This window comes from Lissotriton helveticus, chromosome 6 (assembly GCF_964261635.1).
Source record: "Lissotriton helveticus chromosome 6, aLisHel1.1, whole genome shotgun sequence".
NCBI lineage: Eukaryota > Metazoa > Chordata > Amphibia > Caudata > Salamandridae > Lissotriton > Lissotriton helveticus.
The window spans coordinates 1,202,211,761-1,202,235,770 of NC_136067.1; the positions used below are offsets into that span (position 1 = coordinate 1,202,211,761).

Genomic DNA, 24,010 nt, shown 5'->3' on the forward strand with positions numbered 1-24,010 from the left:
ACATTAGGGAAGATCCCGGAGGAGATAGACGTGTTCCATATTTGCTGGATTGTGGGGGCTACAAAGACAGCTATAGTGCTCCATATTTTTGGACGGGCATGGATCATCTGGTGAGCCTGATTTACATCGGTTTAATTCTTGCAAGACCGTGTCCAGGGTTAAGGGCTGAAATTGTGACAAGGTCCTGCAGTCTGATACTGATTCAGCTAGATCAGTTTTTTGAGTTTTCTTATCTGGCCCAAAGGACTCATAGACTAGTTTGATTTTTAAGTCAAAAAAGTCTGAGATCCTGTTACACATCAAGGTTGACGGTTGAATCTCCCTCTCGATACAGCGGGGTTTGAGGAAGGACTGTACTATTTTAAATGTTTCTTTACTTGAATGTTCTGCTTTCAGAATCGAGTCCGCGTAGAACAGCTGTTTTGCTTTTCTGATCGCTTTGTGCAACTTTTTGGTGGCTTCCTTATATCTGGCTTTATTTAGAGGATCGTAGTTTAGCCTTCAAAGCCTCTCCAGCCTTTTGCATTCGGATTTCTGAGCTCTAAGGTCCTGCGAGAACCAAGGAGCCGAGGGCGAGCTACATTTAGATATGGCTAGTGCAGCCGGTGCGATTGAGGACACCATATTCCCAACCCAGTCATTGAGCATCCGAGCATCCAAGTCGGCATTGCATGTGAGGGTGGGCGTATTCTGTGCTAGGACTGGACCCATGGAGGCAGGGGTTAGTTTCTTCCACTGTCTTTTCATAAAAGAGCATTTACTTGTCCCAGGTTTGTCCGTCGCTAACTTTAATTGAAATGGGATCAGGGCGTGGTCTGACCATATCAATGGTAGCGGCGGGTCAGTGACGGCCTTGTCGATGTTAGAGAAAATTAGGTCAAGCGTGTGGCCTGCTCTGTTCGTGGGGCCTGCGTTTAGGAGGCTTAAATTGGCTGTGCTTAAAGTTGACCTCAATATATCAGCGTGGGCACAGTCCTCCCTGTCCATATGTATATTAAAGTCTCCAACCACAAGGAATTGTGGGTGAAGGAGGGAGCTTTGGATGATTGTGTCCAGTATCGAGGTCAGATTGTGATCTTCCCTTCCCGGAGGGCGATAAATCACTAATCCCGCTAGGGATAGTTGATGGCCCACCTGAAAGCAAAAATGGAGCCCCTCGAATTCCGGATTCGGGGTGGGGGCTGAGGAACTGAGTGTGAGCTGTTCTTTAAAAATAACAGCCACACCCCCCCCTCTTTTTTCGCACACCTGGTTGGCTAGGCATATTTTATACCCGGAGGGTACTGCCAGTGCAATAGAGGACGTATTGTCCTAATTTAGCCAAGTTTCTGTTAGAAACAGTGCATCCCATTGATGCTCTTCCAATAGCAGCCAAATTTCATCTGCGTGTTTTGCAAGAGATCTGCAGTTTAGGAGGCCTGCTCTGAAATCCCTGCTGATCTGTGGTTCTGGGTTAGCGGGGTCTTTTACTCTTGCGTCGTCCAATGCTCTGAGTAGTGTCCCGCATACTCCACAAGTGCGAGGGAGGGTGGTGGTATCAAGGTGGATCCTATGAGTGCAGGCAGCTGCCCCCTTGTTAAGAGACCTAAGATTGTCCCGTGACCACATGATCCTTCCCCTATGTGCATCCTAATCGGCAGCATGTCTGGCCGCGGCCGCGGTCTGGTCGCGGACGGGCGCAGACGGGCTTGCCTTGGGCGCGCAAACGGCGCGCCCGCTGCGCTCGTCCGCTGCGCGTCCGGTGGAAGCACATGTTAAATAGCAGGAAGGGCAGGGGCGTGGCCTGCCTGGTGGTCGGCGTGGCCTGTGTGTCCCAGGGGGGTGGCGGCAACACAGGGGAGTATCCCGCGGCAGCTTTCCAACTGCTGCGCGGGAATGCCCAGGGAGAGAGAGGTAAGTTTTGTCTTCAGTCACAAAGATACACTCAAAAAGGTTAAAAACGCTGTCTTAAAAACACAGAATACAGTTTTAAAAATTACAAGAGCGACTCTCCCGGCTTCCGCCTCAGGAGGTCAAAGTGTTCTGACTCGAGCTGGGCTTGGCGCGCTTTTTTAAATGCTCAGTAAAAAGGGGCGTGTCCTGTCTGGTGGTGGGCGTGGCCTGTGTGTCCCAAGGGGGTGGCAGCAACACAGGGGAGTATCCCGCGGCAGTTTTCCAACCGCTGCGCGGGAATGCCCAGGGAGAGAGAGGTAAGTTTTGTCTTCAGTCACAAAGATACACTCAAAAAGGTTAAAAACGCTGTCTTAAAAACACAGAATACAGTTTTAAAAATTACAAGAGCGATTCTCCCGGCTTCCGCCTCAGGAGGTCAAAGTGTTCTGACTCGAGCTGGGCTCGGCGCGCTTTTTTAAATGCTCGGTAAAAAGGGGCGTGGCCTGCCTGGTGGTGGGCGTGGCCTGTGTGTCCCAGGGGGGTGGCGGCAACACAGGGGAGTATCCCGCGGCAGCTTTCCAACCGCTGCGCGGGAATGCCCAGGGAGAGAGAGGTAAGTTTTGTCTTCAGTCACAAAGATACACTCAAAAAGGTTAAAAACGCTGTCTTAAAAACACAGAATACAGTTTTAAAAATTACAAGAGCGACTCTCCCGGCTTCCGCCTCAGGAAGTCAAAGTGTTCTGACTCGAGCTGGGCTCGGCGCTTTTTTTAAAATGCTCGGTAAAAGGGGCGTGGCCTGCCTGGTGGTGGGCGTGGCCTGTGTGTCCCAGGGGGGTGGCGGCAACACAGGGGAGTATCCCGCGGCAGCTTTCCAACCGCTGCGCGGGAATGCCCTGGGAGAGAGAGGTAAGTTTTGTCTTCAGTCACAAAGATACACTCAAAAAGGTTAAAAACGCTGTCTTAAAAACACAGAATACAGTTTTAAAAATTACAAGAGCGACTCTCCCGGCTTCCGCCTCAGGAGGTCAAAGTGAAATATTTTAGGTGTAACTGCAACTTGCAGCTAAAGGTAACGTGAAATTGCATAGCTATCACGTCTTGAATGACACATCCAGTAAAGTGTTGTTTTTTGCCAAAACTACTACCATGCAAAGCGCTGTTAGCTAAACAGCCAGACTGGATGAAGGTGCCACACAACATGGAGCCACTTAAAAGCTATTAATTTAATTACGTAGAGCCAACTGAAACAAAGTCAGTAACATAAGAAAAGGTCGAGCAGCAAGTTGTCAATTCCAGTCAAATGCATAAAAAAAGTGACATGCTTAAAAATGTTCATGTATGTGTTCCTGATTTGGAAACGGAAAGAGTACAGTAAAACCATCAACATTCAAATGACTGACCTTTAGCGTGTCCCTGTTTGCATCTGGAAGAAGGAGCATCAAAAGATTCAGAGCCTGCAGCTGCTGCTTCCTGGTCGGAAGATCTAAAAAATATTGAGGTAGAAAACTCAGACTCATAGAACACAAAAAAGGGATGCTTGTCACCATAGTATCATCACAATTTCCATAATACTAGAATCATACCAAAGAGAAAGCAGCTTCACACAACTAACAAATATGTATTCGGTCTCCCCCGGAAACAAACACTTGTTTTGTAAGGCAAGAGTTGGCTGCCAAGCAGCATTGGGATTGGCCTTTCCCTCTGCATCCGCAGAGGGATACTACAGTTTTGGTGAGAATGCACGTTGGCAGCCCTGGTCTTTTAGATCAGAGTGGTACTTTTGTTTGTCCTAGTTCCTTAGACCAGGGCTGTATGTTTTGACCTACATGTTCCAACACGCTACCCCAATTTTGCACTTGAAACAGATGGCAAGAGACAGCTGTGCGTTGGTTGAGGTCTGGCCGTCATTCATAGTAAACCACTAAAAGTAACATGAAATGATAACTTTACTTAATACGACAGAATCCTTGTTGGTAAGATATCACAGATTCCAACTTTTACTTGTTTCTTCCTTTTTAACCATCAATCAACAAAACCAATTGGAAACATTTCTTACAAGATACTGTGACCAAAACACATCTGAACCACCGCAACTTATACATTCCTAGGAGATCTCAATATCTGCTTTGACAGGAAAAATCCAACTACAATCAGAGCAATTCTGGGCAACCCTGAGGGCATCAACCTACAACAATCTGTTTCTGGCTAATTCACTCCACCAGACACCCTATAGAAATCATATAAATCCTACTGGGACAGGACATAGTCAGAACACACCACAGGAATATGGAGTGACCACAATATAATTACCTTCAGTACATATTAATAACGCTTGAAAGACAGCAACAACAAAAGCACCTACACACAGTTGAAAACAGCAAGACCTCAAAAAACAACTTATATAGAAATAACCCCAACAAATATGCAAGTACAAGACAAACACACCTTCCACAACTGGATCTCCCCTCCACTAGACAACCAGATACAAATAAAGACCAAAGGATTAAAAACACAACTCAACATACTACAGAGAAATTGAAAAAAATCAAGAGGTGAATAAAAACTCATATTAAACTGTATAAGAGAGCCTGCAGCACCACAAAAAGAGAACACTATTTCACATGCATACTTGACGTAAAAAACCCTTCTAAGAAACTCCACACATCTCTAGTAGAATTCTAAAATCCAGAATGCAAAAACACAGCAACACCACATTTGCAGGCACCTGAAATGAAATCGGCATGGAATTTATCTGAAAAAATAACAAAGATAGAAATTGACTTCAAGGAGAATACAGTTAACACCCCTCCAACATATTACCTGATCACCATAAAGAGGGTCCAAATTAATCATTTAATACTTTCAATACCCTCTCAGAGAATAAATTGCACAACATTGTCAGTGCGAGCAGACCATGAGGATCACCTTCAGATGCAACAACTCTTCAACTTTTTCAAGGTGTCCTTCGCATTTCCAGAACAAGCGAAGTAGCTAGAAGTTTCCTCAACAGGTACTTAGAACTAAAAGCCAGATGCACTAAATGATTTGGCAGTCACAAGTTTTGTGAGTCACAGGGTTTGAGCCTGCTGAATCACTTGTTTATTTTGCTACAAACCCATGTTGTGATTCTGGGAGTTTTCTTCTGAATTGCAAAACAAGTTTTGGAATGTGTTGGTGGGATGGGCGGAAACAAAATCTAGGAGGCCTGATAAGGTACTCAATTTTGTTCCCTTTATTTAAAAACTAGCAGGAGAGAGGTAACCATGCAGTGATCTTTTTAGGAAGACAATGCTATCTCTTCTAAAAGTTAAATCTTTTCCCAGCATACTTTGGTATAGCTTTGATGACGTTCTCTTGGTGCTCAGTCCGGTTGTGATGTTTGGCTGTTTTTGCTGCTCTATGCCTTTGTTTTCTTCTCTTTTCCACACCGTACAGGCTTCAGAAAACAGACGTCCCCAGGCAGCTCGAGAGAGCACAAAGGGAATGGCGAGTATGGGGGTTTGTCCAATAGACAAATGCGGAGTGGAAAGAACAACCTTCACCACACACAGAGAGGCCTTCGTAACTGTGAAATAGTGACGCACTTAACCAAGGGAAACTTTCCTTTTGCCCTTTCCTTTTCGGACACTCATCATTAGCAAGGTTGTGCTGCCCTTCAGAAGGACGGCCCTGCTGCCTGAAGGAAAACTTGACTTGCATGCCTTGAACCCTGACCCTCAGAAGTGACTACAGTGGTCAGGTGGCTGACCTCCTGTTTGAGCAACAGGTACACAACAGAGGCCTTCCTTTCAGCTATCTAGCATCAACCGTACCTGCCTGGACCTTTCTGCTGGCCTCTTCTGGAGTGAGTCCTGGCCCCCAAAAGGTGCCTTCCCAGGTCCTGGACCCTTCTGGTATCAGAGTGTACTCCTACCTCAAAAATGCAAGAATTGGACCCCAGGTGAAAATCCTGAGGTTCTGGGCTCTTTGTGTTGGAAAAAAAGCATCTCCCGTCTCCTAGCAACTGCGAACTGACCCTTCGCATCAGGAATGACCACCCACATCTACCAACAAACAGAAGCTCCAACGGTGACCTGCTGTTCACGTCAGCCACAATCACCCATGTTTCCTGGCAACGTGAAGCTTCCTATGCAACCTGCTCTTTGTGCCAACAACGATCTCCTTGCTGTCCCCACCAACGGTAAGCTACGGCTAAGTAAAGGAGTGTCACGTGCAAATGGACTAAGTAGAAGGTAAACTTTCTATCAGGACAAACCTGGTCTTGGTCAATGACCCTCACTCCATCACATTTGGGCTGAACTTCTGACTTGGACACGGCTGAGCCCGACCAGACACCAGCAATTGGAACAGTGTGCTTCTTGTTGCTACTTTTGCTTAAAACTTTAAGAATTATTAACTCCTGTTCTACGGATTGCAGATTTATAATTTTGGTGTCATTTTATTTACTAAATGTTGCTCTATTCTTCTATATTAGTTTTCGTGCCCTAAGGCAACTATAACTTGCACCCTTGTCATGCACTGCTAATTAACCCAGATATTACATCATACATGACATTGTTTATTAAATCATTGATAATATCACTGCAACATTTGCAATTAAATTATTGATGATATATATATATATATATATATATATATATATATATATACACACAGATGCAAACGCATACATATGCATAGCCGTTCCTTTGAATTCACTCTTTATTCTTCAATGGGAGCACAGTTGGATGCATTTAAACATAATTGCTGATGGGATATGTTTATCATAGCAAGCATTGAGAAAGGCAATTTTGCTGAAACGCGTCTGCTTGCAAGAAAAAATTATTGTTTGAATTGACCCATGAGTGCCCATCCTGCTTTTGAAGAAGAATTTGCATATACACACACAGTACAGGTGTAGTTTTGATTAACCTATTGGGAAGAGACTGTTGGTATGGCCTGGAAAGCGAAGAAGTGAACTGATGGAGGACAAGTGTAGCCATGCTGCTTGATATATAAGGGGATACACTTGTAGGAATAATGATACAGATGAGAGATAATAATAGGGGATGTAGGAGCTTGTGAGACCCCTGAATTGAGGGAACAATGGCAAACGCCTCAAAAGGAAGTAGATGGGAAACATTATCTTTCAGCAGAAAAAAAAGTGTTTTACTGCTGCTGCTCAGCCTGGGTGACTGTGAGTGAGAATGTTGGTGAGAGGTATGTTTGTGAGTGTGACTGTCAGTATTGTGCTTGTTACTATGTTCTCTGTAGATATTTTCCACACCTGCATACTGTTTTTTTTTTCTTAACGGTTAGCTTTCTTTCACACTTTTGTTGTTGGCTCTCTTTGCTTCTCGTGTTTGCCTGGCCAGCTTGCACAATCCAGGTACTTGGGATGGTATGTAGTGTGTGGGAGTGTTTGGGTTGTTTTTGCACTAGAAAGGAGGATGGTGTGCATGAGTATTTGTACTTGTGTTACAGTTTCTCCTTTCCTACTTCATTTTCTCTGCATGAATGTTCCATCTTTAATTTTTCATGCTATGCTCCAGACACTTGTCATCTTTATGTATTTCTTGCAAGGTTTCTATTGTCTTTTGAGAATTGCTCATTTGCCATTACAAAGAAAGGGGATGTGTTATACTGCTGCTGCTCAGTCTGGGTAACTGTGTGTGAGAATGTTGGTGAGTGGAATGTTCGTGAGTGTGACTGTCAGTTGGTGATGGGCTGAGCAGCAGTGAGGCTGCTCCTGGTGGGGTTTTCTCCCTTGTAACATCTACTTAATAAATCAACTTAAAGATACTAAATGGAATGGACATTGCTTTTATTACAACAAAAAGACTACATATTATGAGGCTTATTTTTTAGAGTCATCTAAGTGGATCCTTGGTGCTCTCTTGGATTTGTGTGAATCAAAAGTGTGCCTGAGGAAAGACACACAGGAAAGATATTTGGGTCATGTGGTGAATTTGTAAGAGTGGGGCAGGAATGAGGAGCTACGGTTGAGGAGTAGTGAAAGTGCAGGGAAGCAGTGAACAAGGCAATGATGATTTATGTAAAGTCAATCAAGGGTTAGTGAATGATGGGGGTAGGATAGGAAATTCCTAGATAAAATTATAACACAGAGAGATAGGGCAAGCAACTGATCGTGAAAAATGGTATTATAAAGAGACAAGGAAAGGGAAAGTCCAGAAAATATTCAAAGGAAAATTAAATGAGTTCAGAACATTAATAGATATGCATATAGAACGGTTCAAAACCATGCAGCAATGTATCTATCCTAAAAAGAAATAGGGAAAAGGGAGTAGGAAGAAGGGTGTGGCAATGCAGGAAGTGGTGAGAAAGTCACAAAAAAACAGACTAAGTAGTAAAGGAGGTCTACGGGATAGAAGGAAAAAGTTAGCCAGAGGTTATAGAACAATGACAAATAGTAAGGAACAGAGTGCTTGATTTGTTAAGTACACACAATTCTTATTATGAGCCCACCACCTGTGTAGCCAAAAGGGAGGGTTGCTGAATACCAAGGTTACCCAGTCCTGACTCTAACCCATGACTATTTCTTGCACCCCCCTTGACTTCCTCTGTATCCATTCCATCCTTTTTTTCTTTTCTCACTGTTCTATGTTCTCCTCCTCCTTTTTCATTTTCTACCTTTCACTCTCTTGTAGGTTTATGTCTAAATTTAAAAAAGGCCCCAGTCACCCAAAAACGAAAGCCATTGCCAACCACTAACAGAAATTAAGCTCCAATGACACAAAAGATACAGCACTGGTAGTTCTGGAAGTAGATACAGACTGTGCACTAGAATGGAAAGGATATCCAGGGGTACAAGACAGGTCAGGTGGCAGGGAGAAGTAGCAGCAAAAGTGAATCAGCCTAGAGTAATCAGACAGGAGAATGAAAAAAGAATGAGTAAAATAGTGCTGAAAGCACAAAAAGATAGAACCACAAAGAGTGGTGATAGTAATTATAATAATACTAATATCAATTCAACACTGAAATATTCAGAAATGCAAAATAAGAGTTAAAAGAACATAGTGGGCAGAGAGACACCCCCAACCACAATAAATATCACAAAATATTATGCGACTGGTATGTAAAATAATTTATATGTTTATGGCAAGCAATGTGTTTTCACCTAGAACTAAAAGTTTTGAGTATTGTTGTTTATGGGATGAGTGGGTTTGCTGAGTTTTACAGGAATGCCATTGAGTGAATGAAGGTGTGTGAGGCATACACAACACACTGGCAGAGTGAAGAACCGGGTTTTAGTACCCAGCGGCGCCAGGGACACGCCCAAAGTCTTCGGGTTCTCCTGTCTTGGCAAACAGAGACACGGAATACTTCTAGGTGGCGTCAGAGATCAAATTGATTAGCTGCAGCTAGTAACAGTAATCCCAGCAATACAACACGGTGTACAACTCAAAAAACTGTTCAATTTCATAGAGCAAGACATCACCTTTTATACACAATATTCTCATTGTAAATGTACACTCACTGCGCAAAATTCTGACCAATAGGACACATTTTCTAACTGAGTATCATATTAAAAATACCCAATTTACAGTAACCCAAGCCAAAAGTTAATTATTAGGACTGTCCCAAATTCAATTTCCACAAGCCGGACAAACCCATAATTGAAAGCACTACCCATGTAATGAAAAGTCGTAAGGAAAGAAACAATTCAGATGCTGATTAGGATAAGATATGTGCAAGGAAACTAAAGTTAACGATATCCTGAACATTGATTGGCAATCTCAGACAACGATCAGCCAGAGAAATTGGCTTCGTGAAGGGTCAGTTTCAGGTGAAGAGGTCAGCGTCCTGCAGTTCACTCGCAAGTCAGGAAAGGGCCTGTTTAATGCATACATGAACAATGAGGCCCATGCAACTTTGTTCGTTCGGTTACCTCCACGGCCTACGTGAGGGCAACACAAAATAGCGTTATGAACAACGCAAACAAAATGGAGTTCGGTCCCGAAAACCACGGAACTTCAGACCCTCCTTTTGCCATTACGTAGGCAATGACCTAAACTCACGTCAGTCTGAATCCAGGTCTATATCTATTCTCATCAGGTCATCAAGGTGTTGCTGTAACATCATCTTATTATCCTTCACTTCTCTCGGGACTGGTCTTCTCACACAGATCGTAGCACAAAGACTACAAATGGCGGGACCACACTGGATGTATAAGCAACACGAGAAAAGGATCGCTAAAGCCATACCAAGGAACATCAGAATCTTCCATCCCCATTTGGACAGCAGTTCCCAAAACCATTCTATCAATGACCAGTTCCCTTCGTCTACATGTATAGACTCAGCGGACTTATGTAACCTCAAGATGGCTTGGTACACTGTCGGGGCGTTATCTGGTATGAAAACGCAGCAACTAGACCTGATCAATTTACATACTCCACCTCTATCTGCAAGTAAAATATCTAAAGCAAAGCGGTTCTGTAATGTCATAAGGCGATCCGCTTGAAACTCAGCTGTAATATTACTAAGAGCACCTGCAGTCTCATTTATAGTGGCCTCGACCACTCTCGTAAGCTGACGAATTGTCCTACCATTAGCCATAGGACCCAAAAAGGGCAGGAAACCCTTAAAGAAGTCTCCAACTTCTTGTGCGGCAGTGTCTTTCGCATTGATAACACCTCTACCATATCTTGTCTTATGGTAGTTAAAAGCAGCTGTGTATGTAGGGGGAAGCAAAAACGCCACATAACAAGTGCCTGAAAAGTCAGAAGGCAACCATGTATATGCTCTGTCGTGACAAACAAAATACGTGCCTTTAGCTGGCCCGAACGGTGGAGATTTCTGGGATGTATAGACATAGGTGTGAACACACACACTCTTACCAAGCTGAGCTCTCGGATTCTGACCATTACCTTGCAGACACAAATGACCTCGGTGGGGTACAATCCAAATAGGAGGAGACCTTTTATGTCTCTCTTTCTCTGTCAGACTAATACTATATCTCGTCTTGTTCCAACCAACATATGCTCGTACCTCATCTTTAGGGATAGCATTATATGCATCAATATCTCTAACCATATCTACTATTCCCTGTATCAAGGCATTATTATTCGCATTATCTTTGACAGAACGTACAGGAGATGCTTCATTCACATAGATAAACATTGATTGGAGTGCCCATACTGACCCATTAGGCGAAAAAGGCAAAACCAAATATGGCATTCCCTAATCAGTCTTATGTGGCATAAGACCACACACCCAACAATTTGTGATATTTACGACTAGCTGATGCTGATGTAACATCTGTATAAACGAATTGTTCACAAATTCTAATCTTCATGTCTGTTCATGTTCAGGCAACGTATGAAACTCATGTGGGGAAACAGTAGAAAAAGAGAGTAGATGGGGAGGTAGATGCAAGCGTCTGTTGTGATGCATAGAAAATCCAACCCACACAAACCAACGTAATGTTCAAAAGCATAAGAAAACACATTATTAAAAAACATTTGCTACGAACCAATATACACATTTGTACTCTGAAATCATCTCTTTTAACACCCTTGTCGGACTCAAAAGACTCCATCCTCTAACATGCTGCTCACGGCAATTTTCCTTCTTCACTTAAGTGTGCGTCAAGATCGTACTAACGACCCTAAACCACAGACCTTGTGTCAATACGCGGCTCACCCCTTAAGAACTTATACCGTGACCCTGCAGCTGAGTCCGGATGGTGACTCAAAAAAGAAAAAGTAAAAAGTCTCTTGATCTGACAAGGTGTAATTCACTACATAAAAAAATTCAGATTTATTTGTCCATTTCAAACGTCCTTTTTCGATCTCAGATTGTAGCGCTCTTTGCCAGGCACAGTCTGATCCTTAAAGAGGAGTTCCGGATTTGTCGTGTCGAGTCTCAGAGACAGAGGCACAGCAGCTTGAAGAACATCATCATCCTCGCGTTCCGACTGAGTCCATGTCAAATGTGCATCACTAAAAGGCACAAATCTAGGAACTCTCTCACAATCTAAGTCAGCTACTCCATCCCTCACCCACTGATCATACGGTAAGGGCAAAGGAACTTTGGGTGGAATGCACCCAGTTCTTTTTACCAGCTACTCTAACAGCAGTTCTAGTGACCAGCAATACCGAATAGGGACCAGTCCATCTCGGTTCCAAATTCTTGGATCGCTGAAAATTCTTCGTCAAGATAAAATCACCAGGTTGGATCGTGTGCCCTGGATCTGCATTAGCTGTCGGCAAACTGTCATAGACCTGTTGGTGGAGAACACGTAATTTAGCAGTCAAGTCATGTAAGTAATCCACCAACATAGGGTACTCAATGTCGCTGTATTTCTTAGGACAAGGCACACCCCAAACATTCGCTGGACGACCAAAAACTATTTCGTATGGGCTAAGTCCCACACGAAAATGCACTGTCGTCCTTGTTGACAAAAGAGCCAACGGCAAGGCATCCGGCCATGTAAGACCAGTGCTCGCTTGTACCTTAGCTAATTTCAGCTTCAAGGTACCATTGTAACATTTAACAAGTCCAGCAGACTGGGGGTGATTCGCTGCGTGGAACTTCTGCCTGATACCCAAATCAACGCATACTTTCTTCATGATTTGACCCACAAATTCACTTTCATTGTCTGACCATACAATTCTCGGCAAACCAAATCTAGGGAAATACTCTTTGAGCAAAACCTTAGCTGTAGACAAGGCAGTATTATCCTTTAGGGGGTAGGCCTCTATCCATCTGGAAAAGGAGCAAACAACCACAAGGACATACTTCAGATTGTTGCATCTCTCCATGTGAATGTAATCTAGCTGTATCACTTCAAAAGGATACGTCGGAGAAGCAAAATGACCAGCTGGAGTTGGAGTTCCCTTACCAGGATTATACTTCAGACAAATCATACAATGCTTCACAACATTCTCAGCACATTTAGGAATTCCAGCATTCTGCCATACTGGAGCCAACAACTTGCATATCCCTTTTGAGCTAATGTGAGCCATTCCATGCGCCATAGTAACCACTGGGAGCACATACGCGTCTGGCAACAACCATCGCTGGTGTTCTGACAACTCAACCCAACAACCTGTCGAATCCAACATACCCATACTTTCTCTCCACATACTCACTTCTTTCTCTGTAGCTTCAGCCTGAATCATCTTCACACTTTCTATTGTGTCTTCACACATTCCACTTTCCACAACCCATCTTGCAGGACCTGCCACATACATACGGCTCATCATGTCTCTCGCCGTTTCCTTCGCAACTTCATCCGCAAATGCATTCCCTCGACCTACATCATCCACAACTTTCTTATGCGCACTACACTTCACAATTGCAATCTGCTTTGGGAGAGCAAGAGATTCCAAAAGTTCATTCACTAACTGCCCATGCTGAATTTTTGTGCCATGGGAAGTAAGGAATCCTCTTTCTCTCCACAAACGTCCAAAACTATGGGCAACACCAAATGCGTACTGGCTATCAGTATAAACATTCACTCGCTTTCCCTCTGACAATACACACGCTCGTGTCAATGCAATCAACTCTGCTGCTTGCGCAGAATTCTGTGCTATGCGTGCTGTCTCAACAACTGTATGTAAAGTTGTGACGGCATATGCTGCAGTCGTTTCACCATTCGGAAGCTTAAAACACGAACCATCTACCCATAAGGTACCATCAACATTCTCAAAAGGAGTATCCTTTAAGTTAACTCTAGCCTTCGTTTCTTCCTCTGTACGAAGAGAACAATCATGCTGTTCTTGAGCATCCGTCTCTGTACAGATCGGCAACAACGTAGCTGGATTCAACACATTACATCTTTTAATGTGAACATGGCTAGCCAACAGTGTCAACTCATAACCTGAAAGACGTGCACTAGTAAGGTGCTGTGACTTGGTCCTGTTTAATAAAGTATCCACTGCATGTGGGACCATCACAATCAACGTATTATCCAATACCAAACCAGCAGACTGTCGGATAGAAACAGCCGCTGCCGCTGTAGCTCTCAGACAACTCGGCAACGCTTTAGCTACCGGATCTAACGTCGCTGAAAAATACGCACATGGGCGTTGCTTGTCTCCAAACTGTTGAGTCAACACTGACAATGCACAACCTTCTCTCTCCTGAACATACAACGTGAAAGGCTTACTGTAGTCCGGAGTACCCAATACCGGAGCCGAACACAATGCATCACGTAATTCAGAAAAACTTTTCTGACAATCGTCAGACCAAGGGAGAGGATACGGAGTATCTTTAAGAGTCAGCGCCAACAGAGGTTTTGCTAGCAGGGAAAAATTAGGGATCTATTGCCTACAATACGAGGTGATACCTAAGAAAGCACGCACCTCTCTCTATGTGGATGGCACACTCATTTGCGCAATCGCTTGAATTCTTTCTGGGGTCAATCTTCTTCCCTCCTTCGACAAGAGATGACCTAAGTAGGTTACTTCTTGTCGACAATACTGTAACTTGGAAGGTGACACTTTATGATGAAGGTCAGACAAATATCGTAACAAAGAAAGAGTAGCCTCTTTACAAATCTCTTCGTCATCAGCGGCAACCAACAGATCATCAACGTACTGGATAAGAGTAGCACCAGAGGGCAACACAAAACTATCAAGCTGAGTTTTCAAAGCCTGACTATAGATGGAGGGACTTTCACAATAACCTTGGGGAGCTCTCTTAAACCGGAAGCTTTGTCCTCATAAAGAGAAGCCAAAAATATCCCTACTCTCTTCAGCAATCGGAATACTAAAGAAAGCATTCTTCAGGTCAATAACAGAAAACCAGGCTGCCGAAGCAGGAATCAGAGTCAACAAAGCAGTGATATCTGGAACAACAGGAAACTGTGGCACCACAATCTTGTTTACCTCTCGAAGGTCAATCACAAACAGATACACAGGTGGCTGAGAAGCATCAGTACGTTTAAGGACAGGCAAAACAGGACTGTTACACACATTACCTCTCGTTTCTTCAACTACACCCTTCTCAACCAAATCATATATGATCGCCAATAGAGCTCTCTCGCCATCACTAGATATTTTATACTGTGGGTTACGAGGTAGCTTAGCATTCGATTTGAGGGTGACAACATAAGGTGGAATCTGCAAAAGACCAACAACATTAGGACCTGTAGCCCAAAGTGTATCAGGAAGAGAACGCAATTCCAGTGGAAGACAATCTTTAGACACATACATCTGAGAAATCACTTTCTTACCTAGGGTAAGATGTACTCCCGAAGGAGAACAATGTAATGTCGCATACAATCTTTTCAGCAAGTCCAAACCCAACAGATTCTCATTACAACCAGTCGTCAAAATAAGAGGAGCTTCCAATTCACAAGGGCCAATAGAAAGGGGCAAAGGACTAGAAACCGGATTACGAACTGGGGCGCCTGAAAATCCTACGGAAACATTGGTCAAGCCAGACAAAGGTGCGCTAGGAAGTTTAGAGTGCATAATAGAACTCTTCGTCGCACCAGTATCCAAAAGAAAAGGTTGTACCACACCTGATGTAGACACTTCAACATAAGGTCCACTCTGATCTACTGGAACTGACACTACTCCCTCTCTTTGTCCTTGGCTGTCCTAGTTATCATTATAACCAGCACTCTCACTCTCGACATAATAATCATCAACATAGTACTGTGCAGACTGACCACTCGGAACATTCTGTCTGTCAAAATAATTCGCAGAATTCTGAAGGGAAGAGGAACGCTCATTCTGGGGTAACACACCACGTCCCCTACCCCTAGGAGCTTGCTGGAAACCACCACGACCTCTCTGACCAGATACGCCATTCGCACGCTGTAACAAAGACGGGCAACTATTCTTGAAATGACCTTCCTTTCTGCAATAAGCACACTGATTAGGACCAGGAAAGAATCGCGGAGCATAAGGCTCAGGTTTCTGTAACAATCTCTGAAACTGTGGAGGTTGCTGAAACTGAGGCTGATTCTGACGAGGCGGATAAGCTTGCTGCAAAATAACTTTCGTCTTTAGATCTTTAGTTTTCTTCTCTGTTTCATCCTTCTCATCTTTATCCCTGTTCTCATAATATTGTGCAGTAGCCAATATCTGGGCCGACGAAGAAACAGCCCATGAACTCTCAGAGTCCTTTAACTTATTAGAAAGTTCGGAAAGCAAATTAAAGACAAATTTGTCCACGAACAACCTTTGACCACCTTCCGTACTCATGTCTTGACCACTATGATCGATAAACGTTTCTTCAAACCTAGTGAAGAAATCAGACACACTCTTGTCTTTCTTTTGTTTGCATGCTGCAAACTTATCCCAATTCACTCGTAAAGGAGGCATCATAGTTTTCATTAAATTATTAATTCTACCAGGTAATTCCGCAACTAAAGGCTCAGGTTTGGCACCTCCTACCTGTCGACCATCTGCAGCAACAATATTAGCCCACGTATCTCCTAATTCTGCCGCATGATTTTCATGACGAATCTTCGCCCACAAAGGTTGAGGAACTACATTACCCATTAACATGTCTATGTCAGCTAAATTCATAATACACGCTTCAACTGTCTGAGACAACTCCTTGTAATAACCAGCAGGATTCTTACGAGGGTCAGGTAAGGTCTGCTTAAGAGCCAAGACCTCTGCTCTATTCCAAGGGACATGTACCCACACTCGCTGAAAATGGGCCTCTACGGCCTGAATACCCTGATTAACATTAGCAGCAACTGCCTCTCTCCATACAGGGGGAACTTCTCTCATAGGATACTGCTTCACTTTCCTCCTAACAGAAGGATCAGGTTTGTACAATGCTGAGACGGGAGTCTAGTTCTGAAGGCAAGTATCGTCTCTACAGCTTCAGTAAAATCAGATTCCACTATCGTCCCTTTAGCAAACGCTGACTGAACACCAAGCACTTCCTGCGGAATCGGACCTAACTCATTATCTTCCCATTCCTGGCGCAGAAAAGCACACATCACATCAAAAACATACCTTTGCTTAGGCGGCTCCCACTGAAAGAAAACATCCATAACTGCTGGCAAATTATACCTGGAAGCATTTAAAATCCATCTACGAGCCAACAAATCCAAAACTGTTCGTTCCTCGGAACTAGGAAGCTGACTACGACTCTGCTTACATTCCGAAACAGGGGTCATATTCAGTGGCCCAAACAATGGAGACAACAGATTAACAACATTCTCTGTCATCCATTTACGAGCAGAAGGAGAAGAAGTAGGCGTAAAAACAGGAAAGTTAAAATCTTGAGACAAAGTAGGAACAAGAGCAGTAGGAGTCTGAGATGCAGAAGCAGAAGGCAAAGGAGTTTGAGGCAAAGCTGGAAGCAAAGCTTGCGACCCTAGAGTGGGTTGCGCAGTAGGAGGCAAAACCATCTGTGGAGCACCGGGTGGCTGAACAACAGCAAGAGGTTGAACAACAAAGGGTAGAACAACTGGGGGTAATGGAGGCACAGTAGCACCCTGCACATAAGGAGATGGCAATCTCAGTAAATGAGACATCAAAGGATCTTTTTCAGGGTCTTCAATCACTTTTGGAGGAGAAGACGGCAAGGCCGGATAACATTTATCTATGGCCATGCAACGCTGTCTATCTAAAACTTCACACACTCGATCTTCCTCATCTATCTTAAACTGCCTAGCAGCTTGTAGTACTGACATATTCTTATCTTTCCTATCTCTCTTTCCTTGCTTAATTTCTCGCTGTTTGGCTTCCTTTCGCCAAAGGCGGAAAGAGTCAAACATTGCCGGCCGGGCTTTCTTCTTAAATAGCGCAACTTCCAGATTATCTAAAATATTTACTTCAAAACTACCATGTTGGGGCCATCGTAAGACACCATCCTTTTTAGTATAGTGGACCCACACTTCATTATAAGTAATAGGACCCACTCCGTGTTTTGAATAGAGCTCATAAGTCGTAGTTCCAACCGGAGGTATCAGACACGAATCCTCCAATCGGGAATCCCTTGTTGCAACCACAACTAAACCATTTCCTAATTTTGCCAAGACCAGGCATCTTATAGCTCACTAATCTAGCTTCAAACTTCAAGGGGTTATCAACTATCGATACACTCATAAATATAGGAGCCCCTCAGCTTCGATTTTTGCAAGAACCGAATCAAAACCAAGAACCAAAACAAAGTCGTGGGAGCGACCCACTTATACTTAACCAAATATCTGTCACGCCACCAGAAGACCGTCTATCATCTCGCTCTACAAAGGACCAATCAAGGGTCCAAGACAGGGCGACAGTCAGGGCAGCAGTCCTTCGTAGCCGTTGGAAAGCGGGAAGCCTCGCAGAAAAGACCTTCGGTCCACGTCGACATGCAGGGGTCAATGAAGTGGCGGCCTTCCTCCAGAATTTCCTCACGTGGCTTCTCACGATCCTCGGGCTTGGACCGGTACCGCTGAAGTCGCCCCACCATTGGCCGCCAACTGAAGAACCGGGTTTTAGAACCCAGCGGCTCCAGGGACACGCCCAAAGTCTTCGGGTTCTCCTGTCTTGGCAAACAGAGACACAGAATACTTCTAGGTGGCGTCAGAGATGAAATGTATTAGCTGCAGCTAGTAACAGTAATCCCAGCAATACAACACGGTGTACAACTCAAGAAACTGTTCAATTTCATAGAGCAAGACATCACCTTTTATACACAATATTCTCATTATAAATGTACACCCACTGCGCAAAATTCTGACCAATAGGACACATTTTCTAACTGAGTATCATATTAACAAAAACCCAATTTACAGTAACCCAAGGCAAAAGTTAATTATTAGGATTGTCCCAAATTCAATTTCCACAAGCCGGACAAACCCATAATTGAAAGCACTACCCATGTAATGAAAAGTCGTAAGGAAAGAAAAAAATTCAGATGCTGATTAGGATAAGATATGTGCAAGGGAACTAAAGTTAACGATATCCTGAAATTGATTGGCAATCTCAGACAACGATCAGCCAGAGAAATTGGCTTCGTGAAGGGTCAGTTTCAGGTGAAGAGGTCAGCGTCCTGCAGTTCACTCGCAAGTCAGAAAAGGGCCTGTTCAATGCATACATGAACAATGAGGCCCATGCAACTTTGTTCGTTCGGTTACCTCCACGGCCTACGTGAGGGCAACACAAAATGGCGTTATGAACAACTGTGAGAAGTTGGCCTGATATATGATGTTTCCAATTCTGGAACCACCTTGTATCAGTCCAAACAACCCTTATGGTGTCTGGTTGTAAGTCAACCTTATTAGACAAGCTATCCTAGGGGTAGCATGGACTAAGCAGCCTAAAGGCTTAACTTAAGAGGTCGTGTTAAGCGAGCTGTTTTACCACATACAATCCTGTAATATCAAATGAAAGGACACCACACAAGTATATATTATAAAAATATATGTATTTATTACTAAAAACAATCCCCAGTATTCTTTATGAATAAAGGGGCACAAGCGTTAAATCAAAAGCACAGTATAACATACAAAGTTGCACAATTTTGGATGAGGCCAAGGGGCCACTCAAACCATATATTAAAAAAATGGTATAAGAGAGACCATTCGATCAGTGGTTAGGCCTAGGGCCTAGGGAATCGCTGGGAGCAGTCGGGACAAGCAATGCTGAAGTCGGGAAAAGCCCGCGGGATTCGGGTGCAGTGCAGAAAGTGCACGCATGCATCAATGTTAACCAATGGTGCGTAAAAGTTACAAAGTTAAAGTTTAAGGACACTTCCGCTGAACCTAGAGGAACAAAACTAAAGACACAGACCCTAGAGGTGTGTACCAGTGTGGGAACACCGGCGTTGCAATGTTAGCTCACCCACAGGAAGTGGGTGCACAGGGTCGAAGTTGAGTCGGGTTTCGTCACGCAGGCTCTTGGTGCTTGGAGCTGAAAGGGCTGCAGGCGGGGTGAAAGAGAAGTGTCCGGTGGAGTCCAAGGGTGGACTCAAGTCGAAAAGTACCTGAAAGCAGAGGGGACAGAGTCTGGGTCACTCAGCAGTGACCAGGGTGGAACCAGGACGGAACCAGGCAATGTCGGCGGCGATCAGGTGGTTGTCGAGGAGCTTCTCTCCGCTGTCACGTGGGCTCTGGGGCATCTACGAAGTCCAGGAGCAGGTCACGATCTGTCCCACGCAGGCTCTCGCCGTCGGCGCTGTCAGCTTCAAGATTGGAGCAAACAACACTTGGCAAAAGCAATCCACGCGAAACCGGGAGATTGCTTCTTACTCGAACCAGGAGGGTCAGAGTGGGGGCTCATTTTCAGGGGAGCTGGTGCAAATCTGGAGCAACCAGAATCACAAGTCGAATTTCAAGTTTCGTCGGCACAGGGGCCACAAGCCAGCGGGCAAGGGACTGGCCAACGCGTCGAGCCAAAAGAAGCAGAAGGACCCCACGCAGCACTCGTCGAGTGTGGAGGGCTGAACTTCGGTGCAAGAGTGGCTCAGGGTTGGGGCTTCTCAAACCCCGTTGTACAGCTTCGAGGGTCACTCGTGGGCTGCACGGTCAGCGTCTCGTGGTCTTTTCAAGATGGCGTGCCCCACGCTTCCGGTCACCTCCACGGGTCTCAGCTCTGCAGGGACTGTGGATCGGGCTGTTAGAAGGCAGGCAAGCTTGATCTCGTCGATCTCTGTCGCTCGAGTTCCGGCGGGAACTGCAACAAAGCAGACGTCGAGGGCTGGATGGTGCCTGTTTGCACAGGGTGGTCACTCCTTGACCACAAGGGAGATTCTTCAGTCTTCTACGTTGAGTAGGATGTCGAAGGGTCCAGAGTTTCGATTCTTATGTTTCATCAGGATAATCTGAAGTGCATTGGCACTGCTCCCACTCTTATTCGAATCTGGGGGGCTGGATTACCTGCTAGGTCCCCTCTTATGGGTGGGACCCAGGAAGTGGGTGGATACACCCCCTTCCTTTGATCCTGGCCGCGCTGGGACGGGGGCTGGAGTGCCCCAGAACCGGTTTGGCCGGATTATGCAAGGGGCAGCCTGGTGCTCCCCATGCAGTGTCTGGTTTCTTTCAAACCTCCCTGCTACAATCCACTATCTCCTGTCTGGGGGGTTGTAACACCGCCCTGCGACAGGAAACCCTTTGTCCAGGCCCCTTGGGCTGAGTTTCAGTCAGCTTCAGGGGGTCGGACTTGTGTCTGTGGCAGAAGCATCCATTTTGTGGATCTGAGGCCCTTTTAGAAATTAACCGCATTTAAGTAAAGTAACATGTCTTACCCCTCTAGAGGGGTGGAATGCTATCCCTGTCGCCAGAACTGGCGAGGGGATAGTATTCCAAATCGTATGACACCTTACACGACATGTTTTGATAAAGCCAAACCAGAGTTGCTATATAACCGCGAGGATTATAATGCACTTAAGAGTATATGGTATGGCATTATCCTGAAACAGCTTAGGGATTTGTTCCCGACGGCTGCAGACAGGCTCAGCTCATGCTAGAGCTCCATCTCACATTAAACCACGCACTCTGCCTCCAGGATTGATGAGGCCTTCCATAGGAGTGGCTCACAGGTTTATATGTGTCCAGATATAGGTTTAGATGGATGTATGACGTTATAACGCATACTTTTACAACGCCTACCTTTACAACAAAAATTTTACAACGCAAAAACTATTACAACGCATACATTTACAACGCAATTTTTTACAACGCATATACTTTTACAACGCATACCATTACAACATAAGTATTGGTAAGTATATAATAATTTTTTTTATATAATATAAGTACAATTAATATAATTTAATTTAATTAATGTATTTTAATTTTTTTTTTACCCTGTACCCCTGTACCCCAAAAACCCAAAACTGACCCTGAACCCTAAAAATACCCCTTTACCCCAAAACCCAAAACTGACCCTGAACCCTAAAAATACCCCTTTACCCAAAAACCCAAAACTGACCCTGAACCCTAAAAAACCCCTTTACCCAAAAACCCAAAACTGACCCTGAACCCTAAAAATACCCCTTTACCCAAAAACCCCAAACTGACCCTGAACCCTAAAAATACCCTTTTACCCAAAAACCCAAAACTGACCCTGAACCCTAAAAATACCCCTTGACCCAAAAACCCAAAACTGACCCTGAACCCTAAAAATACCCTTTTACCCAAAAACCCAAAACTGACCCTGAACCCTAAAAATACCCCTTTACCCAAAAACCCAAAACTGATCCTGAACCCTAAAAATACCCCTTTACCCAAAAACCCAAAACTGACCCTGAACCCTAAAAATTCCCCTTAACCCAAAAACCCAAAACTGACCCGAACCCTAAAAACACCCCTTTACCCAAAAACCCAAAACTGACCCTGAACCCTAAAAATACCCCTTTACCCAAAAACCCAAAACTGACCCTGAACCCTAAAAATACCCCTTTACCCAAAAACCCAAAACTGACCCTGAACCCTAAAAATACCCCTTTACCCAAAAACCCAAAACTGACCCTGAACCCTAAAAATACCCTTTTACCCAAAAACCCAAAACTGACCCTGAACCTTAAAAATACCCCTTTACCCAAAAACCCAAAACTGACCCTGAACCCTAAAAATACCCCTTTACCCAAAAACCCAAAACTGACCCTGAACCCTAAAAATACCCCTTTACCCAAAAACCAAACATAACATTTTAAATATAATTATATACTTACCAATACTTACGTTGTAATGGTATGCGTTGTAAAAGTATCTGCGTTGTAAAAACATGCGTTGTAAATGTATGCGTTGTAATAATTTTTGCGTTGTAAAAGTTTTGTTGTAATGGTATTGCGTTGTAAAAGTTGCGTTGTAAATGTTACATACCGGTTTAGATAGAGGTATACTACATCTAAGCAAGGGGTGATTACACCACCTTGCACCAGCTGAGTGATCAGCCAGTTGTGTCAATTTAAGAACCAGCCAGGGGTGGCAAAAGATATGCTGCAGCCCCTGGTAGGCCTTGGTGGCACCTTTGCCCTGAGCACCTATAGTGCATGGTACAGGGATTGACAAGGAGTCCATGTCCAATTATGGTATGTACCTAGGGTACATGGAATCCATTTTACAGAGAGAGCAGATAGCCTGGGGTCCTGATTAGTAGGGAACCAGGCCAACTAAGTCAAAAACCAGCTAAACACAAGGCAAAAAATTTGGGGTAACCATAGTCAGGTAGCCACCTTCCTACATAACCCCCCCCCCCCCCCAAACGAAAGGAGATAAGGCTATCCTTGGCCAGGTAAGCCTATATTGCCTGAGTGGCCATATAAGGAAGTACCTGCACTAGCATGGGTACCCCCTGTCTCATGGTCCACTAAGCAGTCCCTCACCCTTGGGGTATTAGAGGGTCTCCACCATAGGGAATCACTATCTTGGGTGTGTTTATGCAAAGTCAAAGGCTGGTTTGGATATGGAGTATTGAAGTGAGGCTCCACTAATTTAGGGCTCAGCTTCCTCCAATTATCTTCCACCATGTGTGCCTTTCTTTCTTCAACTGAGTTGCACTGTGCTCTCAGGGTCAACCTCTGGCTACCTAAAGCTGGAGGCTGGGTCCCTCTGTTTGGTTTGCTGGAGGGACAGTTCAGGTTTGGGCCCTTTGGGTCCCAGGTTTGGCTGTGCCCAACAGAATCCATTTGTGGGAGTTCCCTAACTACTTTTAAGGGGGCTCCCTCAGGAGTTTTTAAAGTTTTCACCTCACTAGGGCTACTAGTTTTGGTGCCCCTAATCTGTTGATGGGGGTGCTTTATTTGACAGGGGGCCCTCTGGGTCTCACTGTCCTTCTTGTCCTCTGCAGCCCTGGGCTGACTAAGGCAAGGTAGAGAGGGGCAGGTTACCTGCTCCAGACTGGGTCCCACCTGAGAAGGGTCCACTGACATCAGAGGCTCTGTCAGGCTAGGCCTAACCACCTCATGGGCAGTTCCTTCATCAGGGGTAAGATCAGTTCCCTGAGGAGGCTGATCCATTCCTAAAGTCTGGTGAGGGGGAGATTTCTCATCCTCCTCTGTGCTCTCAGTTTGTGTGGAGTTATCCATCATTTCAGGTTTCACAACACACATATCAGTTTGAGTTTGGGCTGTGGCCATCACAGCCCCACCAACCTTTTCAGGAGGGGACTCAGTTTGGGTTTCTGCTGTTATCATAACAGCTTTGCTATTCTGTTCAGGAAGAGCTTTTGCTGAAGATGGGGCAGAGAGTTGCTCAGCCCTACCAACCTTTTCAGGGAGGACATCTTGAA

General features: G+C 44.5%; 1 protein-coding gene across 3 annotated transcripts in view; it reads right to left on the bottom strand.

Annotated features, from left to right (window-relative positions):
- ARHGAP18 (Rho GTPase activating protein 18) overlaps positions 1 to 24,010 on the bottom strand; it is an 843,873-nt gene that overhangs the window by 191,340 nt on the left and 628,523 nt on the right. For all 3 annotated transcript variants that reach the window (XM_078648922.1, XM_078648923.1, XM_078648924.1), the window contains one exon: positions 3,275 to 3,357. In XM_078648922.1, the coding sequence (XP_078505048.1) occupies positions 3,275 to 3,357 (83 nt within the window). The remainder of the gene's footprint in view (positions 1 to 3,274; positions 3,358 to 24,010) is intronic.